Below are 25,667 nucleotides of genomic sequence, written 5' to 3'. Positions count from 1 at the left end.
TATGATTCAGTTACCTTTTTTTTTAATTGAAGACAATTTTGATATAGTTTGGCAGGGACATTTCCTAGCACAGCTCCAGCCAACAAAGATGAGGGTTGTCCCCAGAAATCACGGACATCTGGTCACCCTGTATTATGAGAGATTTAAGCAGGAAGCCAGAGCTTAATGCAGCCCATGGCATTTGGTAGACTGGTTTGGGCCTTTGCCCTTTGGCTAAAGATGCAAAGATGAGAGACGCCCACTCCATGGTGGACTCCAAACTCTTATCTAACCAAGACCAGCTGGCTGAGATTGTCTCCACGGAGAGACAGACTCATGTGGACTACAGTGATAGTTGTCCTGCTTGTCTCCTAATGGATTGTTACACATGAGAGATAAGTCAGTGATGCAGTAGATAAGCGTCTAGACGTTTAGAGGGAGACGCTGAGGTGTGATCATTAAGTCAATCTGCCCGACTGAAGATCCCAAAACAAACAGTTTACAATAGCACAAAAAAAGTGTTGATCTGATGTCCATAGAACAAATAATTACCTTGTTAAAATGCTGATCTGAAACATGTTTTGCAATTTGATCACATTCAGACAGCCAATATGGGCCAGTTTTTAAATTATACTTTATTTAATATAAAACGAACAATAAACAAATAAATTAAATATTTCTAAATTAACTCTCTTGATGGGGAATTTATAATAACATTGTTTGATTGTTACAATGAGGACTACACAAATGGAATGTCTTGTGGTTTATAATTTCATACACAAAGAATGTGCTCTTACAATTCTGGAGGCGTCGAGGACTGTGTTTGTTTCTAATTAAGAGGTCACACATCACTGTAGCTGCCTGAAAGAAGATTGAGCTCTAGTGATAAATCGAATTGAACAGTTCTGCTCACATTGGGGAAATCAACTCGCTTACTCATTCGTAGTATGTGCACCAATTGTCCCAGAATGTGCCTGAAGGGAACTGTAGGAGCGTCCCTGGCTAAGAATGCAAAGTACAAGGTAAATTAACTTGAAAAAAGCCATTGGCTTCTTATCAGCTTGTGGGATGAGGCTTTGCATTCCCTAAAGGACATTGCTGAGTTTGTTTAGAAAGGCTAGCATTAGCATTTGTATATTAAAAGATGCAGTGCAGTATAAAGATGGGCAGCTGGAGCCATTAGCATAATAAGGAGCTTTCTCATTTGCACACAGGCCTTAGACAGCCCCCCAGTCACCCTAGCCAGCAGTCACACACATTACAGCTGCATGAGACCATTGTCCACTTAGGACCATGCCTGGATCCCGAAAACAAACTGGGGTGGTTAAAAGGTTACAGCCAAACAATGGAGGATTCACCAATTGAAATCAATCAATATCAAGGCATTTCACATTCAGTCAAGTTCTTTTTCTTCTGTACAGTACTGACAATGGAAGCGATGCTGCTCAGTTTGAATGGGATGAATGGTTGGGGAGAAGACCATGACAAACCAAACGCTGAGGCATGAAATGAACAGAACAACAGGAAGTTGAGTGCTCAGAGGTTTAGCCTTGACAATGTACAATGGTACGAGCAGCGGACAATGGCTATTGTGGATGTGTCGATGAAATGAAGAATCATTCAGGGATAGCTTCAGAACCGATTTACATAATTTCTTCACCAAAGTAACACCTTCACTTTATATCATTTAAAATAATTTATAAAATGTAATTGTCTTCTGTAATGATATGTACATAAAATATTTTAAGGTATTCACAGGACATCAAAAATCAGGCACTTTGCTGCCACTACAGCAATTTTGAACATGCAAGATCCTGAGAATTAAGACAGTTCTTTAAATAAAAGTAAGGAGAATAATTTTTTATAGAGAGATATTTATATTTATCGATGCTATCTGCTTTTTATATCAAAATAAATGTTCTCTTTTTTTAAAAAACAAAACAAGCTGGTTTAAAAACACTCCTGTATGCTGCTCCAATGTAGTTTTCTACATACAGCAGCACCCATTCCATAACAACTTTAAACCAAAAAAACTCATGACCAGACTCAGTCCTGTTTCTCTGTGAAAATTACCAATCACCAAGTTTCATAGTGCCAAGCATTGTTATAATGTTCTTAGGCAGAGCAACAAAAGGTGAAAATCCTTGTACCGCTTTTCATACAAGTGTTTCCAAGCAAGATCTTGTGTCCATAAGCTTGTGCCCAAAAAGGACTATCGCATTGTCGTCTTCAGATCCATCCGAGAGCGCACATCATGGTAGCCAATAAGGCATGGGTCAGTTGACATAGCATCATGGGTAAACACTGAATCATTGTCTGAAGAGCAAGAGCTGGAGGTGTCCTCACAAGATGGGGAATACTGTTCGAAAGGGGTGGACAGGTCCAGGTACTGAAAATGTAAAAATACAAATGGTTTAGAGGTTTGGACATAAAACAATACTCTACGACTCAAACTATTGCCGAAACAGGTGTTTACCTCGTCGGAAATGGACACCAGCACCCTGTCAAGCTCTTCTACTAGCTGTTTGAATGTTGGTCTTTGTGTTGGTACTGCATGCCAGCACTCTCTCATCTTCATATAGCTAATAAAAGCAATTTGAATGTAAGTACAAAACCTTGAAGTCCGACGTTAAACATGTTTTTGAGTGAACAGATTGATGCTTACAGTTCATGGGTGCAGTTGGAAGGTTTGTCCATTCGATGACCTTCCTTCAGCAACTTAAAAAGCTCCTCTACTGGTATCCCAGGGTATGGTGATCCTCCCAATGTGAAAATCTCCCACATCAAAACTCCAAAAGACCAACTGTGGAAACGAGAGACCAAAAATGTCAGTGCAACATGTAGGGTAATCAGCTTGAGCCACACTAATTCAATCTTCTTATTGACAATCGGGGTGTATATATATTTTTTGTCATTAAAAAAATCCATCATCAGGATTAAATTATACTGGTGCATTCTGGTTAATCTGAACGGACCGACATTCCAGCCAGGGGATCCCTGCTCAGCTGATTCTTTGGCATAGCTGCACTGATTAGCCAGACTTACACGTCGCTCTGGTGTGTGTAGACTCTGTCAAACAAGGCTTCTGGTGCCATCCATTTCACTGGCAGACGTCCCTGAAATTGGAAACAACAGGGTTGTGAGTGGGACAGTTAGCTGCCACACAGGCTGAGCCAGAGAACTCCACTTCCTTTTGATCCTCAAAAATATGACTGCCCAGTCCTTCGCTAATCCCCGCCCCCCTTTCCCTAATTATCTTCTATTAAGCTGTCTGCCAATCAGCATGGACACATTACACATCTGTCTTTAAAAGCATTAAGGCATTAAACGAGCACAAACATGGTCATACAACCCTGAAACATAAGGGATCTCTTCAAATGACCAAAAACATCTAGCTAAAGGTTTTGAATAGAATTGTTACTTACATTAGTGGTTTTTTTGTAGTAGTCGATCTGATGCACTCCTCTTGCCAAGCCAAAATCTGCGATTTTCATCACATTGTCCTCTGTCACAAGAACATTCCTTGCCGCTAAATCTCGGTGAATACACTGTTGAGACAAAAAAAAAAGAGATTTCTATTTAGTTGAATAGACTCAAACAATATTTTGGCGACTCTTTTCCGCTTCTGGTAAGTAGATAAGCATGCTCACAGTGAGGCTAGCGTTTTTTTCCCGCAAACCAGATGAAACCTCAACAGAAATGACAAACTACTTTCTATATGAGGAATGCTGTCTGAATCAACATATAGCGAGCAACATTTGCAAAAGTTTAAACAACCCCAACTTTAAATAGACTTGGACTTCACAGAAAAACAACACAGATCTGGTTCCTGATGTAAATGCATGTCATTAAGTTTATTTTGGTTATAGTTAGTGGTATTTGAGGATTGAAAAAGAGGCCAAAAATGGCCCCTGGTTTGTGGCCCTTAATGGAGGGGTTTCAGACGACTGCATTCTTAGCAGGCCACAAAAAGCTAGTAATACGATCCAGTGCACAGGCGGGTCCGAGCGCCTGCTTGCTAACAGATTTATGGCAGTGCTAAAAAGGACAAAGCCCACAGAGACAGGATGGACACAGGGGTAAACACGACACACCGCCACTCCACTAAGGAATGCTTGGCATCACGTGTCAGACAAAGGGATGTGTTGATAAGATGTCGGGGGCTGGTTTCAAAACAAAGCTAATTGAGCCTTGTGAGCAACTTACTCTTTTGGAGGCCAGGTACTCCATGCCTCTTGCGACTTGGTAAGCACAGGATACTAGGTCTTTAAAGGTGAGCTGTTCTTCAGGAACTTTGGTCACATCAAAGGTGTAGTCCATGCCAGGAGGTCGACGTGCTCTGAGATATTCCCGTAGGCTACCCTTAGATGCGTATTCAACCAGCACATACAGTGGACCTGAACCAGAAATATACATTGAAATGAAGTCAAACGGCCAAATGAATTTGTGCAACCATGAGATGCCACAGTGTTTAACTTACCATCCTGTGTGCATACACCAAGAAGATTTATGATGTTCTTGTGCTTATCCATCACCTTCATTAGCTCCATCTCAGAGATGAGGTCTGCCAGGTCTTTGTCAGTTGCATCGTCTGAAAATGACCAAAACATCTGCAATTAGTCTGCAATTCAAAAAATGCTCAACACTTCAATAACAATGGCTGAAAGCACAAACGTACCTTTTAGCATTTTAACAGCTACAGTTGTTACTTGATCTTGATTCTCTTTGTTTATCCTATAAGCCTCAGCTCTCACCACTTGACCAAAGCAGCCCTCTCCAAGTGGTTTACCTAAAGTCAAGCTGGCACAAAAGAATTCAAATAAATGTTTAATTTACCATCATATAAAAGGAAACATTTTACAGCTATGGTTGCTGGTAGTGCTCACTTCTCTCTTGGAAACTCCCAGTCAGGGTCATAAGGCAGTTCAAACTCCATAACTCCAGCCAGCATTGGGGAACAACTGGAGGAAAGACGAGCCACCCGCATCAATGACGCACTTGATTTTCCAGAAGAATTGGACTCCAATGAATACTGTGATAGGGTCCAAAACATACAGGATTAATATCCAGAATGTTCTTTTGAATACCATGTTCTTGGGGAATTTTCATGAGGTTTGTTCTGAAGTGTCATCTTACCTGTCTGCGTAGAGGAAATTTGGAGAGTTTCTGCACTGGGAGAGTATCAAAAGGCTCCCGACTGGGATGAACCTGCATACGGCAGAGGACCACTATAACAATGGCCATTACCAGAGCCAGGAAACCAGAGGCATAGATGATGATGTCAGTGTACTTGGCTTCCATAAGGTCCATCTCCTTGGCCACATCCTCCTCTGTGGAATTGACAAATTTTCATTATTTGTACCTCTGAGTCTCAATCAATTTTTAGGATTTGTGTCAGCAATGTGTCAATGAAAACCTACCTGATAAGACTGTAAGCCAAGCAGACTGATGAGAGAAACCAATAGAGTTTCCCGCCAAGCAGGTGTATTCTCCTGCATCCTCCATTGTGATATTGGTAAGATACAAGACTTCAACTTCAGACATGTTCAAGCTTCCTGTCTGAAAAATTGGAAGAAAAAATCAACTTTTTAATGCTTGTTTGCTCCACACAGATCTGTTTCACCTTTAGAAAAGTATAATGGATGACTTGCTTAATACCTTCACAATCTTCACGTAAGGAATGCCGTCAGGCCCATAACGGCTGCCGTTCATCTCTATGTGCTTTAGCCACTGGATGTGAGGCTGGGCATCACTATAGACTTTGCACAGGAACTGGGCATCTCCACCCACTACAGCTGTAATATTTTTGGGTAAACCAGCTTGAAGGATGGGCCTGTGTGGAGAGCGTTCTGAAAGAAGAAATTGGAAGGTCAATTACATTAAGATATTTAACAGTTCATTCAACAAAATAATGTTGTCTATGAAAGTTGACATTCAAGAGCATTTGATGAAAGACAAGGCACAGCGATAGACAGGCGGCACTTGTGAGCTGATCAACGCTCACTAATTAGTTCCATTAAAGGATTTTTAGAGCCAAGCCCATGTGTTGGGTTGCTTTGAAGTCGATGGGCTCTTTATTCCCTGTTCTTTCCCCCTGTCTGCTAGGACACAGCAGTTGACCCCACGCCGGACTCTTAACAAACAGGTCTGTCACAGGTCAGGTAGAAAATTTGTCTGGACGCCTCAACCCACAGCGCTTCCAAACACGTACCATACAGACCGATGCCAGCCCCATCCGACATTCTCCCGCTGTGATGATATTTACTGCCCTTTTCCAGTGAGGATCTTAAACATCTCTATAGACATGTACAGCCTCGAGTGAATCCTGGTACCTGTGGTGTAGTAGTGTGCCCTGTGGCTCTCTCTGAGGTGGATTTGGGGTCTGTCTCGCTATGTTACGCCACTGAGTTACTGGTACAGGACCTCACTGATTTGATGCTTATTGCCTCTGACATTTGCTAAGCATGGCAGGCCTGTGATGGCTCCTTGTGGAGCCAGGCGGCTGTCTAGAGCAGGCAAGCAGAAGCCCTCTTACCCAACACATCCAAGAGGTAGGTGTGAGCGATGGACCCATATTTGTTCTCCACCACACAACTGTAGTTCCCACGGTCTGAGGGAACCACACTTTCCATGACCAGGCTCCAGTGCTGATGTCGTAGCTATGAACACAAAATTGTAACATGTGAGCATGAAGTGATGCTTAGTATATTGCCAAGTCTCCAATAAACAAGAATAACAATCTCTCACCTTGATGCCTCCAATCCGGTGCTCTCCTCTGAATTCTCTGCCATTCTTTAGCCAGCGGATGGTGGGAAGAGGGCTCCCTGTGGCAGGGCAGCGAAATTTGACAGTGTTTCCAGCTGGGACTGCATAGAGCTTTTTCTCCATCCTTTGAGTGTGAGTCCAGTATGGTGCTAAAACGTAGAAACCAATCGTACAATTTAAGCTATCACTCTAAAACTAAAATGCAACTGGACATGCAATCAACACTTACCTCTGGAGATGTAAACCTGGTCATTTTCGGTCTCAGGACCAGCATCATCAAGACCATTGTCCTCATCATCATCTCCTGATCCTACAGCATCTGCAAAGAAGCAGTAAGTGTTCAGGTTTTTACATGAGCATTCAAAAGAAGGGTTGTTTGACTACAAATTTCCTTAAAGGCCACCTAGTAGCATAACCTACCTGCCACTGTGATAGTGAAGTTGCGTAAAGCCTCTTTGGTGCCACGTAGCATACACACATACACTCCTGAATCTTCAAACGTGACATCAGCAATCTCCATGACTGCTGCTCTTATCTGGATACGAGAATTGTGTTGCACCCGTATACCACCCTTGAACCACTGGACAGATCCAGGACGGTTTGTATCACAACGGAGTTTTAGTACATCTCCAAGCTCTAGAAGTAGATGCTCTGATGTTTCCTCAGTTGGCTCCTCAGAAACTAGGAAAAAACATAGCAACATTATCACACTACACTGAAGTTTACTTTGACCTTTCAACTCTAGTGGTCAGTTGTGTCCTCCTAAATACTCATAAACCTGTTTTCATGGCAATATAATGCCAATGGCTGACCTGTCAGAGAATGACAGAAGATCTGCCCTGTTGATGAGAGGGTTATATGATGATATGACTAACCTGATAAGACTTCCACCCAGGCAGAGCGTGTAATTTGACCAACTGAGTTTTCCGCTTTGCATACATACTCCCCAGCATCTTCCATGGTGACATTCACTAGAGGAAGAATGTTGACTTTGGAGAGGTTCTCAAGAATAGGCTGCAGGGGGAACAAATATAACATTACTCCCTCTTTCCTGAAGAGAGAAAATATGCAGAATAGAGGATCATTAAATCACTTTCTCACCGTAAGCGCTGTAAGAAGTGGTGATCCATCAGGCCCCAGGCGATTGCTGTCCTTCTTGAACCACTGGAGACGTGTTGAGGCTGGCTGGTGGAGTTTACACACCAACTTCACATGTCCTCCAACCAACACAGAAGCATTCTCAGGAAATCCAGGGAAAAGAATTGGTCGAGAAACCCGGATATCTGGCAGAACAGAGAAAAGAAGGTTTTGAACAACTACGACTGTAATTAGTCTGTAGTATAAACCACATTTAAAAAGCACATCTAATTAACATAACTTCTCGCTAATTGCTAACTAGAGCCTTTCTCACAGAGATCACCACTGTTTTGGAGCAAATCAGGCAAACAAAGCCACAAACAAAAGAGAGAACAGGAACACAATTCTCAGCTGAGGATGACCTAACTTTGACTTCACAGCAGTGTTCCTTGTGGCCCGGAGGTGAATGTGATTTTGAGCGTTTGAGTGAAGAACGCCCCCTAACCAAAGCAATGTCACCTCCAGCACTGAAGCATAACATTCTTCCACCAATACACTAATGAACTTCACTGAATAAAACTAGGGCCTGGCCGGTATCTGACCCTGTAGAGGGTGTGAATGGTCAGCAGAAAGATAAAGGACAAGCTAAACTAAACACACAAACACATGCACACACTAACATAAAGCTGAATGGTTCAAACGGTAAACTTTACATAATAATATGCATCTTAAAAACATATTTTGTAGCGACATATATCATTACTTGAGATTTCAGGCCCATGCAGTACACATTTTTAGGTTTAATGGAATCATAAGTGGGTGATTTGTAATCCTGAAGTGTCGTACACTGCCAATTAACTACTGGAAAACTACATTTCCTTTCGGAATATTTGACATTTTATAAAGGTCCTTTTAAAAATTGTACACAGTAAAATGTTTATTATAACCTCTAGAATCCACAAATGACTCTAGTGTTATGTCTCAATTGTAAACAAGGCATTATATCACCTAGCTGTAGATAAATCATATTATTACAATGAAATGTTCATATATGTACAAGTTCATTTCTGCCTCTTCTTGTTCTTTTAGCTCTGCATTTCTCACTTGTCTGGGTGGCTCTGTCCATTAGAGTCTTACAGTTGTCAATGGACTTTAATTTCTCCTGGCAGGAACTTAGTGGGGCATTGTTGGGCTGCACCACAGGGTTTTCAACCTTTATCACCTTCCTTGCTCTGTATGTAGCTCACAAGTGTTCAGAGAAAGATGCTTTTAACGAACACTTTGCCCCAGTCTTCACAAGGGTCTACATCTGTTCCCTTCGTTCTCTAGAACTCCGAGTGGTGCACTCAGGCTAAGCATATCAACAGCCCAACACAAAATGCCACATAAATCTTATGGCTCATACTGTGGTTTAAAACAATCCTCTGATTTGTATGCGTGAGGCTTTATCACACACAAAAAAACTCTGGAATCCAACTCTGTGAAAGTCTTAATAGCTCTTGGAGATAATCAGATACTTTCATGGCAGGTACAAAACCTAGACATCCCAGTGTTTGTATAATTAAACAGGAGACCTGTCTTTCCCACCCCTCCTAGCATCCCACAATCCCCTGTTACTGGCACTGGGCCAGACAGATTTACACTTCCGAGCCTCGGGGCTTTGGCGGGATCAGGTAGCACTGTTTATGGCTCAAGGAAATTCTGGGATTGTTTTACTCTTTAAACGATTACATCCTCTCCAACTTCCCCTGGATTTACATTCTTCATGATCAGCTCAGCTCAATTTATCATATATTGAATAATTCATCATATATTGCAACCATTCATTACAGAGGGTCAGATTATAGATGCATTATGAATTTCAATAGAAAAGTACATATTTAATCCATACCTTTTGGCCGGACTTCCCCGGATATTATGCTTCTTGAAATCACCAGTTCCGTTAAGCAGATGGTAATGAAAACCTTAAAGATGCTCAACATCTTGCTGAGGTAATGTTTGTAAGTGTGGGAGACAGCTGGTCAGCTTCAAATGCTGACTCCAGGCATTGGCAACCTCAGTGTAGTCACAGACCTGGGAGAAATGCAGTTTTGATTTACAATTCACAGATACTATTGTGAAAGATGAACCTTTAAAATGGCATAAATGCATAATGCATTGCACATCCCAACCCTGTCCACCAAACCACATTTGAAAATGAATGTCCTATTGTACACCTACATCATTGTTGGACATTGTCTACTTCCTTAATGGACATGAATAACCCTCCGGTACGAATGCTCAGCAGTTAAGTACAGTTGTTTATGAATGGGACCTGTACAACGTGCTTTTAATGGGCCGTGAATTGGATCCGGAACATCTACGATTGCAACAGCTAGCTAATTGTCCAAATATACAGAAGAAATATTAATTGAAAATACTTTAGAACTTTAAACATTTGAGATATTTTAGCCACAATTCATGAAGGCTACAATTTCAGAGATTACAACGTATTTACTTGCTCCAAACGTGTTTCTAAAATACTTATTTTGCTCAGCATGAGAGATAAACAAGACCAAACGTCAAGCTCTCCAGGTATGAGTAGACACGTGTTCTAAAAACATACGAAAAGTTCACACTGAAGTGAGAGTTTAGTTAAGCAAAATAAATCTATTTACAAGTGTGAAACCACTTCGTATAGCTAATGAAAGTCATTCTGAGCGCAAAAAACAAACAAACCAAAAAACCTTAACCCAAACAGAAACAAAGATATAGCTTACATAATTATGATTTGAAACTAGATTTGAACTTAATTCATTAATACGAATTTGTATTTTACGAATAAAATGATATGATGGTGTATAAAATGCGCAGAAATAAAGCGCAAGGGAAATAATTTATACTTCTAGACTAAACACTAATTTATAATCTGATCACTGCAAGTCCCTGAAACATGCTTAATTTTTAGTTTAATGTATCTGAAGCAACTGATTATTCAATAAATATAAATAATATTCATAGCTAACAACTAATCTGACCCCAGTTTTACCGCAAATAATAATTTACCTATTTTCGTGTGTACTTTGCCCCGTCCGTATAGGTTCGATAAGGTACCAGCAGTTCTTAGTGCCCTCGGATCTTGGTGGCCCTCGAGACACTCATGTATCCTTTTTTTTCCCCGCCGTTCCAGAGTTATTTATCCTTGGAAATCCAATAAGCAACTTTTGTTACACTGGTAAATCCATCAAAAATAAAACCAATAGGCTGATAGTACAAGGGAAGACTACTAATCTTCAGATTCAAAGTCCAGGACTGCTTTCCTTTGATGGGCTTCTCCGTGTCTCGCGCTGTGCTCGTGAGCGCTCCCGAGTCCAAAAACCTCCTATATCCACAGAAAAATGAACGACACGGAGGATTTAGACCGTGTTTCCTTTTCTTCTCAAATTGTAAAATAAATGAAAATAAATCAATAAAATCCTGCCTTAGATTGTGTTATGGAAAGCATCCAAAAATATTGTAGCGTCCCTCTGTCTTTTTCACATGAATAATGTGATTTGCGCGTGATGACAGTGGAGTGGGGTTCAGCTCCGTCTCTCTCTCGCTTGGGTTCCTGTAGAATGATTCGCTCCACACAGTTTAGATGGGTTTAAAACTGAAGAGCCGCAGAGTCTCTATCTGGCAACTCACTGCTTACACTCTGGGGCAGAGCAAGAGTCTCACTGGCAGTGGGAGACAACAGCACTATGAGGGGAAGGTTCACAACAATGGACTAAAACCAGAGGGAGAGAGGGGGAAGGGGGGTGTTAAATCCCCCACCCACAAAAACAAATCCCCAGAGGCAGACCCCAGCAATATATATATATATATATATATATTAGATAGTAGTTTTATAACTATTTTTAACACAGTTTTATACATTAAATAAATAATTTTTTATATATATATATATATTTTATATATATATATATTTTATTTTTTGTGTTGCTTAAACTAAAATATAATATTATATAAATAATGCAAATGATTACAAAAAAACCCACTGGCCCATGTATGTGAAAAAATAATCAATTAATAACCCCACACTAATTATATAGTAAATAGACTGACTAAATAACTCTAAATAACACCTAGGTTTATTGCATTGTAAATAAGCAGGAAAAACTAATTAGGCAATTCCTTTGAAAAGTTCTCGAGCTCTGTATTCAACAGCTGTAAATGACACCTTTCCTTAATTACATCATTGTAGACTTTTATGTTTCCCGCTAATCTTTTTAGACGTGACGTCACAATGCGCGCGTAATTTATTTATTAATCGATGATGCCAGAATGTCGCGCGTTTGTATTGGAGAAGGAGGGACAGCTTATTTTTAACCGATCAGACGTTTCTACAAAATAACACATTATTATAATACAAAGTAGGCTACTCACTTTTGTTTCCAGCCGCCAATGCTTAAGACTTATAGTGGATATTATAAAGCTGGTCAAAGCGAAAGCTATAAGAGAATCATGGCCAAGGTTCCGCGACTGTGCAGGTGTTATAATGATCTAAAGCCGAGGTGGAGAGAGTGAAGCTTTAAGTGCTAACAAGACGGATCTAAGGATCTATTTAAACACTTTGTTTAAAATGATACTGTTTCTCTCATTAATCAGAGATCTGTGCAGTCAAATCCAGAGAAGACCCTGCCAGGAAGACCCCATAGATCAGTGAAAAAAAAAATCACTTAAATCACTATAAACTTCTGTCAAAGTATGATATTCAAAGGAGCATTTTCAAAACTAAAAACTCAAAAATCCAGCTATATTAGACAATACATTTTAACAGTAGAAAGAATATTTAGCATGCTCTACAAATCATTCTAAATGGCCCATATATTTAGTATAGAAACTGTGCCAGACACACAGTTGCCAGGAAGAAGTGTGCTGCTCAATGCTCTGTCGCCTTCCAGCTCTTTATGTACAAGTGCACTGTTGTACGCTGGGCAGACTGGCTGCCTTTCTGCAGCTTGGATGAATAAGAGAGATTCTGCTTATTGAAAAGCTTGTGGTCTCCTGTCTTTTCTTCGATTGCTTCTGTATCTCACTGTCCATCCCGCTCTTTCCCTCTGTCTGTTTATCTCTTACTTTTTCTGACCTGATCCTCTGGCCTCCCTATAAAAACTGCTGACATTCCCCCTGAACAATGCCAGATTTCCCCCCGCCATCGTCCACACCGCAGATTGTGTCTCCAAGGGCAGGAATTAAAGCACACTGGAGCAACAATCGGCCCCTCTCCCAAATCCCACTGCCTGGTCTTTGTTATAGCCTGCTGAATGTGAATGCCCCATTAAAGCCTATTATCTGAAGCTTCTCCGTTACCCTGCAGATCCACTTTTAACCGTCCCCTCAAAATAACTCTCTCCCAAAAACTTTGGCTGACCACGGTAATCAGGTATACAAATTATTTCAGAATTATATCTAGTGTTTAGTCCTCAGAAATATAAAAACCAACTGCTTATGCCTACACAAAGCAGATTCAACATATTTCTTTTTTAGAATTAAAAGCCCAAATGAACAAATAAACATAAATAATGGAAGCTGCAAAAAAAGGGAATGTCCTGAAGAATGGGTAACAAGCTCAAGAGGGCAGTATGCTGGGATGAACACCAATGACTTCAGCCATTAATAATTTCACTGCAAGGAATCAATGGCTTGAAAATACATCATACCATTTCCCTCAAATGAAAAGACCTATGCATGCTGGTAGAACGTTATTGCAGCCAGTGTTGATGTTTGTACATTATTCTACCTAGTTGTTTGGCCTAATGTGATTCAGGCAGGTCTAAAGTTCTCTTGTGTTACCACTGTTGGGCAACACACGCAATTACAAGTGAGTGTTTGTGCAAGCGGCTGTCTCAGCATTACTGTATTGTGTTCCAAAACGTCACAGAAAACCTCAGAATGGCATTACACTTTTAAAGCATACAGAATTTTAAAAAGTGTTTTGGAACCTTACTATTCACGGTTTGGTTCAAGCTTTAATGTGACAATGCTGAAAGCAAAAGAGAGCAGTGATATCTGACACACTGATCATAAAACAGATCAAAACGCATGTTTATGACTTTTCTAACCTTTTTTACAGAAGACCACTCATACTTCTCAAATGCATGTGCTTTGAGAAGTACACTTTGAGTGTGTGTGTGTGTGTGTGTGTGTGCGTGTGTGCGTGTGTGTGTGTGTGTGTGTGTGTGTGTATGTGTGTGTGACCCAGTACCACAAAAAGAGTCATGAGGGTAATTTTTTTATCTAAAGATTACAGATACATCACAATAAATACGTTGGTGTATGGTTTTGCAGGATGGGACAATATTTTAGTGAGATACAACTATTTGAAAATCTGTGGATAAAAAAATAAAAAAAAGTAAATTGCATTTAAAGCTGTCCAAACGAAGTCCTTAACAATGTGTATTACTAATCAAAAATGAATATATAAATGAAATATATATTAAATTACATTATAAACAAACAAATACATAGAAATGACATGAATAAAACAAACATGCATTTATCATTTGACATATAATTAGCTTTATATATATATATATATATATATATATATATATATATATATATATATATATATATATATATATATATATATATATATATATATATAAAGAATCACATATTTGTGGTGTAATTAATTAAAAGACCCCTGATCTAGTGTACTGCAAAGTCTAAAGTAAATGCTCTGTTTGAGAACCACATTCTCATCATGCATGTTGGCAACAAATCAACAGCAACATTCTCTTTTTTCTCCCCACCTCCTTCTTATCTGATTACATTACTGATACACTGGATGGCCCTTACGCCTCGGGCAGCTGGGAGGCCTGAAAGAGTCTGAAAGTATTGATAGTTGCATAACTATACTAATGAGCAGCCCCGCTGATGACTGTGATAGGGGAGACAGCATTGTGAATAATTAGCCAGGGCTGCAGCCAGTGAGCAGCCTAGTAACAGAGCAAGTGACTGCAAGGTGGGGCTGGTCGCTCATTAACTGCAACACTTGTTAGTCCCAGGCTATTGTCTCATGTTTGTGTTAATTATTAGCCAAACCAGGCTAGACAATGGTGTGACAGAGAGGTCTACTTTGTAATGCAAGTTGACTTCTGCTGCCAAAACATATTCTGCGAGGGTCACACACCCAGCTGTTTTTACAGAGATGGATATCCCGGCAGCCACTGTTTTCATTTGGTTCCTCTTTTTTCTTCTCCGGTTTTCTCTTTTTTCATTAAAGATGAGGGTCCTCTAGATGAACCTTCCCTGAACTCCACACTCTTGATGAATCTGATAGAATGTGTGAATGATTTCTAAAAGTGGGAGCAAATGTGTTAATCGATGCGTGGGAGTATTAGATGTTTCAAGTCACCGGGAGTAATTAGAAATTTAAATTATCCTTCTTCGCATAAAAAAAATAAATAACAGTAAAACAGTTTGAAGAACAACCTTTTTTGTTGCTAAATTCAGCCTTAGATATTATTATAGATTTTAGATTTTTTTTTTATTTTTAAGATCAACACTTCTCCTATCGACCTAAATTTTTGAATTTTAAAGTATAACATCATTGGAATTATGATAAGATCTGCAAACGTTGCACAGAAGCCATTGTGCGTTCACACTGACAGTGATAAAGAAACCAAGTTAAGTTAGATAGATAGATAGATAGATAGATAGATAGATAGATAGATAGATAGATAGATAGATAGATAGATAGATAGATAGATAGATAGATAGATAGATAGATAGATAGATAGATAGATAGATAGATAGGATGAATGGAAGAAGATTCATTATTCATTAAGAAAAAAGTACATTTCTCATTAGTTCGGCATTAGGTTAGTTAATCATTATTTAACAGCCCAATTCTGTGAGAGTTAATTAAGTGAATGCATCATTGTCTCATTAAAACAACAATCTATTGTGTGTAAATGTAACAGCTCTTCTCATGAGGCAATTCACACTCTCACTCCAGATGCTGATTTAGCCCATGACAGGTACTTACATATTGCATATCGGGTCTTGTGCATATGCACACGTGTTTTTGTGCATGTCTAATTTATTCTGCAGATTTACTCATCCAAGTGACTAAGCACGATAGCCCTATGATAAACTTTGCACATATGAAAGAATCAAGAGATTACATTCCATAAATACAGGCCGAGCTGCGATGAACTCGGGAGGTCCCGTGTGTATTTTGATTCATTCTGACAAAGCTTTTCATCTGAGGACCTTTCTTTTGAGGATTAGGTCCAATTGCTATAGATGTTATCTCCATGGAAACAAAACCATATTTGGTGGAGTATTGATTACAGCTGAAAACAGAAACAGAGCACCCAGGCAGTAACTCTGCAGTCCGTGTTTATGTTCATAAAGCTTGCGCTAAAGGGATCAAGACATGCGCAAGGAGAAATAACATAGCTGGAATTATACGTAACCGGATCTTCTCAGATCGTCCAGATCGCAGAGAAACTGCCCTTTTTCGGGGCTATCTGCAGTGCGAGGCACGCTTGCCGTGTTTTTGAGAACCCAGTGTCCTCCGCCTCCAAGGCTTCGGAGACGTCCAACGGTCGCGATTGAATGTTTTTTTGAGCTAGAATCAAAGAGCGCCGAAGCTCGAGATAGATTAAAACTGACAATTGAAATGAATCCAAGCAAGCCAGCGAAGATTAGACCGAATATCAGACAGATTCCTGAGATTTTTTTCATTAGGAAGGTGTCTTATGAAGACATTAAGCCTGTTTGACAACGTCACACTATCCTTTGTTTGCTCCACCAACACCCTCTTTGTGGACCGGCCTTGTGGGGTTCAAAGGGTCGCCTTCCCCAGTTTAAATGAAGGAGTATCCAGGGTTCTTCTCCAGGGCTTCCTGCTGTGTCCTATCTTCAGAGGTAATCCAGGGGGATCGGCTCAAAGTTCTGCAGCTTATTAGATCAGGCCGCTGAAGAAAGCAGGAGCGGGAGTCGCCATTGTTTGGCCTGATTAAGAGCTTCTCGTCATTTCTGAGGATTCTAGGGGAGCCCTGAGCCTGCCTCTCAGCTCGTAGCTTTCCCCTTTTCTCTCATCTGACACATTGTTGCGGGATAAAATGAAGAGTTAATTTTAACGGCAGCTCATGTGCAAACAATAGGATGTGCTGAGATTAGACTTTACTTCTTCAGTTCTACCCTTCGAATGAAGATTTCACTACTCCAAGTAGAATGATAGTAGTGACTGCCATGCTTGAATGCATTTTCTTACCCAGATTTAATGCTTTTTAGTTGAGCTGGAATTTGATTAATCAATAACAGCATTCTGAGGTCAGATACTGTTGTATAAAAACCGCTAAACATTTTATTCTGTCATCATGTACATCATTTGTCATCCTCAATCTGTGTGACTTTTTTCCTCTGTGGAACACAATAGAAGATTTTTTTTTTTATTGTCAGATAATTGAAGAGTTCAGATTGAAGAGTCTGATAAAAATCCTAATTTAAGAAGAAAAATGGTGCTTAGTATTCTTCAGTTACTTACACAGTCTGCTGTTTACTAAATTTATGAAGTCCATATCTTCTACTATATACCAATGTCCATGTATTTAGGAGTCCATGTTATATAGTAATGATGATTGATGTTCTCTGAGCACTTGAAACAGTTTATCTCAATAAGCCGCCCTCCAGTGTTTTGACCACAGCAGATGTGCCTGCTGTGTGTATGTATGGATCAGAACAACATGATAATCTTGCTTATAAAAGCCCTCCCACCCGATCTACACCTGGCCCCAGGAAGCCATGGGTGGGTGCCAAGAAGAAGACCCTCTTCACCAGGAGTCGTTAAAAGCCTGTGAAGATTCCATATCTCGCTCTCATGGCCGTAACGCTCGGTGGCGTGTCGCTCTTGAACTCATCTCCAGAAGAGAGAGGCAAAGCGTCTTCACATTCTCTTGAGACAAAGGCCGCTGGTTCCTGTGGGGGGGTTTGGTATGTTTGGATTTTGAGATTTCAGTCACGGTTTGGGAGACAAAAGGACCTACACTCCAAACAGAGACAGGAGGGACCAGGTGCCACCTGGAGTGCTGCATCAGGGTTTCATTCGACAGCACCAGTGTGAGACTGACTGCACCAGAAAAGACTTTAGAATGCTTTTAAGATGCACGGAAAAATGTCGTTTTGAAAATGGCTTGTGCTTATCATTACAATTAGGACTTTTATTAAGTATTATTTTAAATAATCAAATTTAATCGTAATAATTATTGTTATTTTATTTTTATTTGCAGTTTTATTAAATCTAACACACACATATGTATGTCTATGTGTGTGTGTATAAACAAAGTAAATATTAACAAATATTACTTAACTATATAATTAATAATAATATTTTATTATGTATATAAGTAAATACATAAAATAAATACTTTTAGAAAAATACAAATATATATTAATAGCATATATATGTTATTTTACCCTGTCTTTGTATGCTTTGTTTAGTGCTTTACTGATTTATTTAAAATTGTATCCTTTTATTTAAAAAAAAATGTATTAGATATAATATATTATAATGTTTATTAGTTTTTTTTTTTTTTAAATGAGGATGTTAAAAAGGTATAAATGTTAATTTGATCCTTCACATACCATACACCTACCACGTATGAACAAGCAAGAAAAACAAATAAACACTCTCTCAGTATGTGTGTTAGGCCTTGACTGTTGGTTCACTCTCCCTGGAGATTTCCCGCAGTTTTGGGTGTCCACATCTGTGCCTGATTAGCACAACAAAAGAAGCACAGCGCCTCTTGCATTAATGAGAGCTCCTCCAAGCCAGGGCTGAGGATCCCAGCACAATACACCCTGCAAATTACCACAGGCTTCTGGAGAAGATGCATTCACATCAATGGCAGCTCCTGTTCTACAGTTTACCAAACTGAAATTACATTTGAAAACCCTCTTCGATAAACCTTAACCCTAAGAAATTCCTCTCTAAATCGTCATGCTATTTGCTCCCAGTGCTCTTTTATTTCCTGGGAAAGATGTTGGGATATAGGAACAAGAGAGACCATAGGTCCACTGGTGATGTCAGCACCATTGTGTTCAGTATGGATTCAGCTGCTTAGGGAACAGCAAACATGGATGACATTTGAGCTGCGCAAACAGATCTGTCTTTGCATAAAATGTGAGGAATTGCGGAGTGAATTGTTCGAAGAAAAAGTCTCTTAGATGAATCTTAGGTCTCAGATGATTGATTGATCACTTTTTATCAGGCTATTGGTTGGCAGGTTTCGAGCCAAGGCCGAAATAGAGTGCTGACATATTAGCATCACCCTGGTTGCCTCAGCAAAAAAAGAAAAAAGGAATTATTATTATTATTCTGTAGCAAATAGAAGTTCATTATTCTTACATGTTTGAGTCATCAATGTCATTTTTACAAACACAACTTTTATGAATTTTGAAGCCTACAAATGCCAGAAGTAAAATGCTAAGTGCCAGCTATAAACAAACTACACAGTTGTCTCATGACTTCAGTGTAACCACCTAAAGCTGCCGACAACTCCCTCACTCTTTATTTAAAAGTCATTTTGCCTGACAGTTTGAAGTACAATAGTTTGCAGAAGCGCAATAAACACAATGAGGCTGTAAAAGTGGACTAGTGAGCAGATGAGTTTTCTCATGTGATGGCGTTTAATGTGCCCCACAATCTCTATAGCACCACTGAGCCACTTGTCAGCAAAAAGTAAATAAAAGAGTATAACTGGTGTATTTTATATATCTATTCATCAAAATATATGGAGCCCATTCATATATATATATATATATATATATGTATGTGTGTGTATATATATATATATATATATATATATATATATATATATATATATATATATATATATATATATATATATATGAATGGGCTCCATATCTTTTCAGTTCCCTAGCTAATGTAACACATACTCCGACTTGGACATACAAAGCTGAATACATAATGTTTACAAACCATATTGTATTATCTTATAGCTGTATACTGCCATATCTCTAACTGATAATATTACCCGACTGCTATTTTGGAAAATGATATAAATTTGTAACAATATGCATTGTGAAAAGTGCTATAAACATGAACTTGAATTGAGCTGAACATGACATGAGGTCAGTAAAAAACAAGCGCAGGTGCCAAATGCTGAATGTCGATTAAAAACATGGCCTAATGTCAGAACAAGGTGCTAATGTTCTCCAACGACAAAACGATGATTCACGACCTATCCACGTAAACGGTCAATTAATGCCTTTAGTTGCCAGTGTTTATTACCCTGGCTAAATGAATTGGGGCCTCCCCGGAGTCTCCTTCTCCTCCCCTGCTAGCGAAATGAGAAACAGCAAGGGCACTTTTGCTGATCTGCCCAACTCGCACTGTGTGGTCTGAGATAGAGGGGGGAAAACGCCTGACTTTACGGGCTTCAGTAATCGCCAGGCGTTAAACTGAACAATTAGGCGCTGGCTATATTGTCGCCCGGTTTATGGCTCTACCCTGGCTGCTTTAGATCACACAATATGGCTCCATTCAGTCACTCCTCCCGGTCTCCTGCCCCCTCTGGTAACGGGACGTAGAGACACCCCCGAACCAAGAGGAGAGGAAATTACAGGTATATGCAGCTAAGCAGCTTAGTGTACCATGACAAGCTAAGCATGGTTAATGAGACATATCAGTGCCCTGCGGCCGGAAGGATGAAACTTCTCATTAGGAGCCGAGCTGATGTCTATCTGGACCTTATGGAGAACAGGTTAAAGGGGCCGGCCCCCGAGAGTGACACCAGATGGAAATAAGGCATATGATTATTTGTAGATAATCTGTCTAATTTCTGAAAGTTTCTTAAAGGTGGTCACAGTTATTCCACAATAACAAAAAAAAGTTTTTTCTTCCTCACTGAGACTAGTTTAAAAAAAATTTATGTTTTGCATGAATACAGCATATGTTTTTATACACTATTCAGGGATTTTACGAACCAGTTGTACGCCCCACTGCTTGGGCCCCAGAATGACAGAAGGTGAGAGTGTATGTGATGCGTTGTTGACAGATCTGACAGGGCCACAGCTGCGGACCGACCCCAGGGTCTCCCGAAAGGTGTTTGCCGTCGGATGTAGACCCTCTCCATCATGCTGAAAAGGATGACCCCCCTGGCAATACCGTGGCCTTTATGGAAAAATGTGTGTTTTGCGGAAGACAAATGTGAGCCAACTCACCGGACCCTATTTATCAGAACTATGTGAGTGAGATGAACAGCATCAGTTTAGTGTATCTACCAATCACTCAAAAGCATAACCTGTCCAAAAAAATACATAATTTGCCCTCCCTCATGTCAAATATCTTGGGTTCCACAGATAGATAGATCTAATACAGGTACAGTATTGTCAAGTCAAGTCAAGTCACCTTTATTTATATAGCGCTTTAAACAAAATACATTGCGTCAAAGCAACTGAACAACATTCATTAGGAAAACAGTGTCTCAATGATGCAAAATGACAGTTAAAGGCGGTTCATCATTGAATTCAGTAATGTCATCTCTGTTCAGTTAAATAGTGTCTGTGCATTTATTTGCAATCAAGTCAATGATATCGCTGTAGATGAATTGACCCCAACTAAGCAAGCCAGAGGCGACAGCAGCAAGGAACCGAAACTCCATCGGTGACAGAATGGAGAAAAAAACCTTGGGAGAGACCAGGCTCAGTTGGGGGGTCAGTTCTCCTCTGACCAGACGAAACCAGTAGTTCAATTCCAGGCTGCAGCAAAATCAGATTGTGCAGAAGAATCATCTGTTTTCTGTGGTCTTGTCCTGGTGGTCATCTGAGACAAGGTCTTTACAGGGGATCTGTATCTGGGGCTGTAGTTGTCCTGGTCTCCGCTGTCTTTCAGGGATGTAGAGGTCCTTTCTAGGTGCTGATCCACCATCTGATCTGGATGTAATAATACTGTGTAGCCCACTACTGTATTAAGTGCACATTTAATAAAATTAAGCACACTTCTTTTTCACAAGCGACAGGTTTGGAATAAAATGAGTAAATGAGTAAACAATGACCGAATGTTTATTTTTGTGTGACCTATCACTTTAAGAAAATCTGACAAGGAATGCTTCATGGGTTGCAGAGATGTAGAAATGAAACCATCCTGACTTTTTTTTCACGTACCGTCGAGCCTTCAAACCCCACACCAGCCTAAAAATAGCCAGCCGCTCACTTGTGGCTTGTGATGGCCTGACTGATTGCACTGTAGTGGTCTGTGATCTCAGCTGAGCAGAAAACCATATCGTTTCCGTGCGCCACGTGTTCCTTCCCGTGTTGTTTTACATACCGCTGTAAGTGATTCCAGGCGTTTGCGATGCACTGTGACGCAGATTATGAAATGCAAGTCGGCGTACAGTGCACAAGAAGCCTTCAGTTCACCCTCTAATTATATTAATTATATCTAATTATGTTTATTAATTATCTGTGAAATTGCTTCAAATGCTCAAATGGCACCATAGCCCGATTTGTTAAGTTCAGGCCGTTTTGTTTGGAAGGTCCTAGAACGGCATGTTTCCCTGGTCAAATACACCGTTGGGGAAAGCATAGGTCGTGCAGTCTATAAGTGATGGCAGCTGCTGTGTTTAACATGGCAAATCTCAGCTTCCCAACCATTGGCTGGATGATGTGTTAATGCTCTAGTGTGATGACAGCACATAAACAAAAAAGATGGCTGGGAAATGGAAATGGCAGAATGGTAGAATTATCAAATAAGTGTTAAATCGTTCCCTTTTTACACTCACAGATGTATTATTGCTCTAATGCCCTGAGATTTTAGACTTGGATGAAATTATGACGTTTTTCAAAGCAGTCTAGAACAAATTGTGAAGCCTCAAGGATATAGTGGTCCCTAAAACAGTGGATTTAGACACATAAATGAATGGTGTTCATGCAAAATGAAAATGATTTACTCACAGTTCCAAATCTGTAAGGCCTACTTGAAACGGTGGAACACAAAAGAGTATATTTTGAACTTTGTTTTTGCCCATTAAAATTTATGTCATCCAAAATACAGAAATTTTTCATATATATCTTCTTCTTCCAAAGACTTGGAATGACATAAGCTGGTCAAATCATTTTATGTGAACTGTCCACACTTCAAATGCAAACAAATTCTACACAAGCTTTTTTGATCTAATCTAATCTAATTTTCTTATAATCAAGTGGTGATTTTTTAGTGAATGTATGAAGGCAGTTAACCTCAAGCTTGAGCAGGTGTCTTGATATTGTTTGGAGCCAGGTTGATCCAGGTGTATCCCTGAAAAAAAGCACAAGTTGTTTTAGATTAAAGCCAAAATTATCTGACCTCAGCTCAGTCCTGAGAGTCAAAGAGAGAGACAAACTGAGTGAAGATCACCAATCCAAGTCAGAATCCTCCGGTAGTGATTGAGGGCCAGGTGGGGGCTCTTTCAGCTCAAACGGACCTTGAAGGCAGCTGATTGAATTCCCACTTCCTCTCTGTGTTTCCTTCTCAGCGGTGTGGACAGCAGGAGTATATCCTGCACGGCACTTCATTCTGCTTCGCTACTCTTTCCACACTCAATGTGCTTTTTGTCCCCCCTTACACACTTTTACACACATACACATAGAAAGAGGGACAGGGGAACTTATATCTTATGTTATGGTAGTTGCTTAAGTATAAATAATACAGAACAATGGTAATGTTCAATGCAGAACGCAAGCTTGCCTACTAAAAAGTATGTAAAACAGAATGTCATATGCAATGATTTTAAACAGAAGCAGTAAAGTAAAATAAGTAAAATTGTCTTTTGGCAGTCAAATCAAATAATTGTGGATGATATCGCTCTGTGTTCATTCATCATGCTGGGAATATAAGGTCATATCAGAGACATTGCATTAGGGGATACAGTATTCCAGTATTGCACATTTTACTACAAAAACAGTATTGGTTTCATTCCAAAAATTCAATTCATATGAAAGCCCAAAGAGTCTGTATTATTTTTTCTTGATCTCAATGTTTTTGTGTGATGTTAACCTAATGCCCTTGCGAGAAATTATTTATCAGTCACAATTTCTCTGGTCAGCCACAAACAATGCAGATGTTTCTGATGACAATGAATGTGGGACACAAATGGGAATGTGGTCCATCACTGACCACATCACTGACCTCCAGAGCTATTTCAAAATAAAAAGAAACATTTTTTGTCAATGACCCAGAAGTATATTTATTGCACTTTGTAATTTTTATAACCTTCAGAATAATACACTTTTAATTTAAGATCTGTTTTATGTTTAAATCACACACACACACACACACACACATCAAGTTGAGATCTAAAGAAACAAATGTTGTTTTGAAATCACAGCTTGACATCTCACAAAAACAAATGTTGTTTTGTAGCGTTCACAAAAAAATTAAGTTGGGATCATGACATTTACAATGCATGTAAATGAGGTCAAGGTGCTGGTCTTTAATCATTTCCAAACATTTCTCCAGCAATCCTTAAATAAAACCTGACTGCTTACTGACTGAAAAAATCTGGAGGGTTATAGATTCCACATTTACAATGCAGAACCCCTCATATGACCACCGTTATTTTTCTCTAGATCAATGCCCTCTATTTATGCTTACCTTCAAAATCAAGCAAAACATTGTTTACAATGCAGTGTAAGTCTGTAGTTGGCTGACCCCAAAAAATGCTCCCTGCATCCTGTTGTATAGACATGTATCTATTAACATTTCGGTCTAGACCTCTCGGTCCCTGCTCCATAGACTCAGAGGCACCATAAGTATCCACTTAAATTTATTGGACTCCCTTAAAACCACAAACTCAGTGTTGAGCCGCCGGTTGTCTGAGGCCCCTCTCTCAACACCAGTGCAGTGAAAGTCCTGTCTAATAACAAGATAGACGTGGGCTGTGGCGACGTCAGCAGTCGCAGGCCAACATTTCGGATTCGGCTGGTCCCTTACAATGGACTCCTGTCACTGACCCCTCCACCCCAGTATTCGGAGGGAGTGTCTGGATATGAAGGCCAGGGTTGGTGCTGTTCGTCCAGGCAGAGAGCGGCCCCCGGGGATTACGTAGAGGCCGACGGACAGACGAGCCGACTGCAGTGCTATGCCGCCGACCACTTTTGAGGAAATGACCCCATGCTAAGTGCTGCCTGACAAACTAGAGAGGCCGGTGATAAAGTAATTGGCGAACCTAGAGACTAATCTCACTGTTGAGCATTTACAGGCTGATCTAGAGCTCTGATAAGTAGAACCTAGACTGCTTACCTGCTTATCTTAATGTTGCACAAGCAACTTAAAGACTCAAAATGAAGTCCCAATAAGTAGCGACTGGGAACTTGAATATTTTGCCCAAGCTAGGGTTTGGCTGCAGTTTCCCAGAGTATTAGAAAAAAAAAAAACATGTTTATCATGTAGTTCCAACCCCATATGCTTTTATTTTTGTGCAAACCAAAGGTGAAATTTTTAAGACAAACTATTTCGAAATGGCTTGTCATATGACAAGTAAACATCCAGATTCCAGGCACAACTGGTTCCTGTTTTTGTAGAACACAATGTGTGTGTTTGTGTGTAAAATGATTGATGCTAATGGGGCTAGACACAAGTGTATCACTAGTTTAGTGCAAGATTAATTGGATTCATAAGATTTTTAAACATTAACATTTTGGGTTGTTCATCAAAGTATATAATATAGATTTAAAATAGCATTTTATTTCAATTATTATTATTTTATATGATTGTTATTTTCTTTATAAGTAATATAATGTAAATTTTTTGACCTGGGTAACAACTTCTACTTTAGTTTACTATTGGGGTAAAAAAAAAAAACTGC

General features: G+C 39.7%; 1 protein-coding gene across 2 annotated transcripts; it reads right to left on the bottom strand.

The window, feature by feature from the left end:
• Nucleotides 1-596: 596 nt before the first annotated feature.
• On the bottom strand, nucleotides 597-11,577 carry fgfr4 (fibroblast growth factor receptor 4). 2 transcript variants are annotated; one of them, XM_052588241.1, is made up of 21 exons: nucleotides 11,282-11,543; nucleotides 10,867-11,182; nucleotides 9,713-9,894; nucleotides 7,846-8,027; nucleotides 7,620-7,758; nucleotides 7,165-7,425; nucleotides 6,974-7,063; nucleotides 6,727-6,893; nucleotides 6,515-6,638; nucleotides 5,638-5,828; nucleotides 5,400-5,538; nucleotides 5,116-5,309; nucleotides 4,866-5,011; nucleotides 4,658-4,779; nucleotides 4,460-4,570; nucleotides 4,186-4,376; nucleotides 3,405-3,527; nucleotides 3,025-3,095; nucleotides 2,645-2,782; nucleotides 2,456-2,561; nucleotides 597-2,368 (listed from the first exon to the last, which is right to left on the bottom strand). In XM_052588241.1, exons 3-21 carry the CDS (start codon nucleotides 9,801-9,803, stop codon nucleotides 2,192-2,194), a joined length of 2,763 nt encoding a protein of 920 aa, XP_052444201.1. In that variant the 5' UTR covers nucleotides 9,804-9,894; nucleotides 10,867-11,182; nucleotides 11,282-11,543; the 3' UTR covers nucleotides 597-2,191. The 2 variants fall into 2 exon arrangements, with proteins under 2 accessions (XP_052444201.1, XP_052444202.1); XM_052588242.1 differs by having other exon boundaries at nucleotides 10,867-11,577.
• Nucleotides 11,578-25,667: the final 14,090 nt, after the last annotated feature.

Source organism: Carassius gibelio, chromosome B21 (assembly GCF_023724105.1).
Source record: "Carassius gibelio isolate Cgi1373 ecotype wild population from Czech Republic chromosome B21, carGib1.2-hapl.c, whole genome shotgun sequence".
Taxonomy (NCBI): Eukaryota; Metazoa; Chordata; class Actinopteri; order Cypriniformes; family Cyprinidae; genus Carassius; species Carassius gibelio.
The sequence above is the reverse complement of the archived record's forward strand: the minus strand, read 5'-3'. Positions and strand labels throughout refer to the sequence as shown.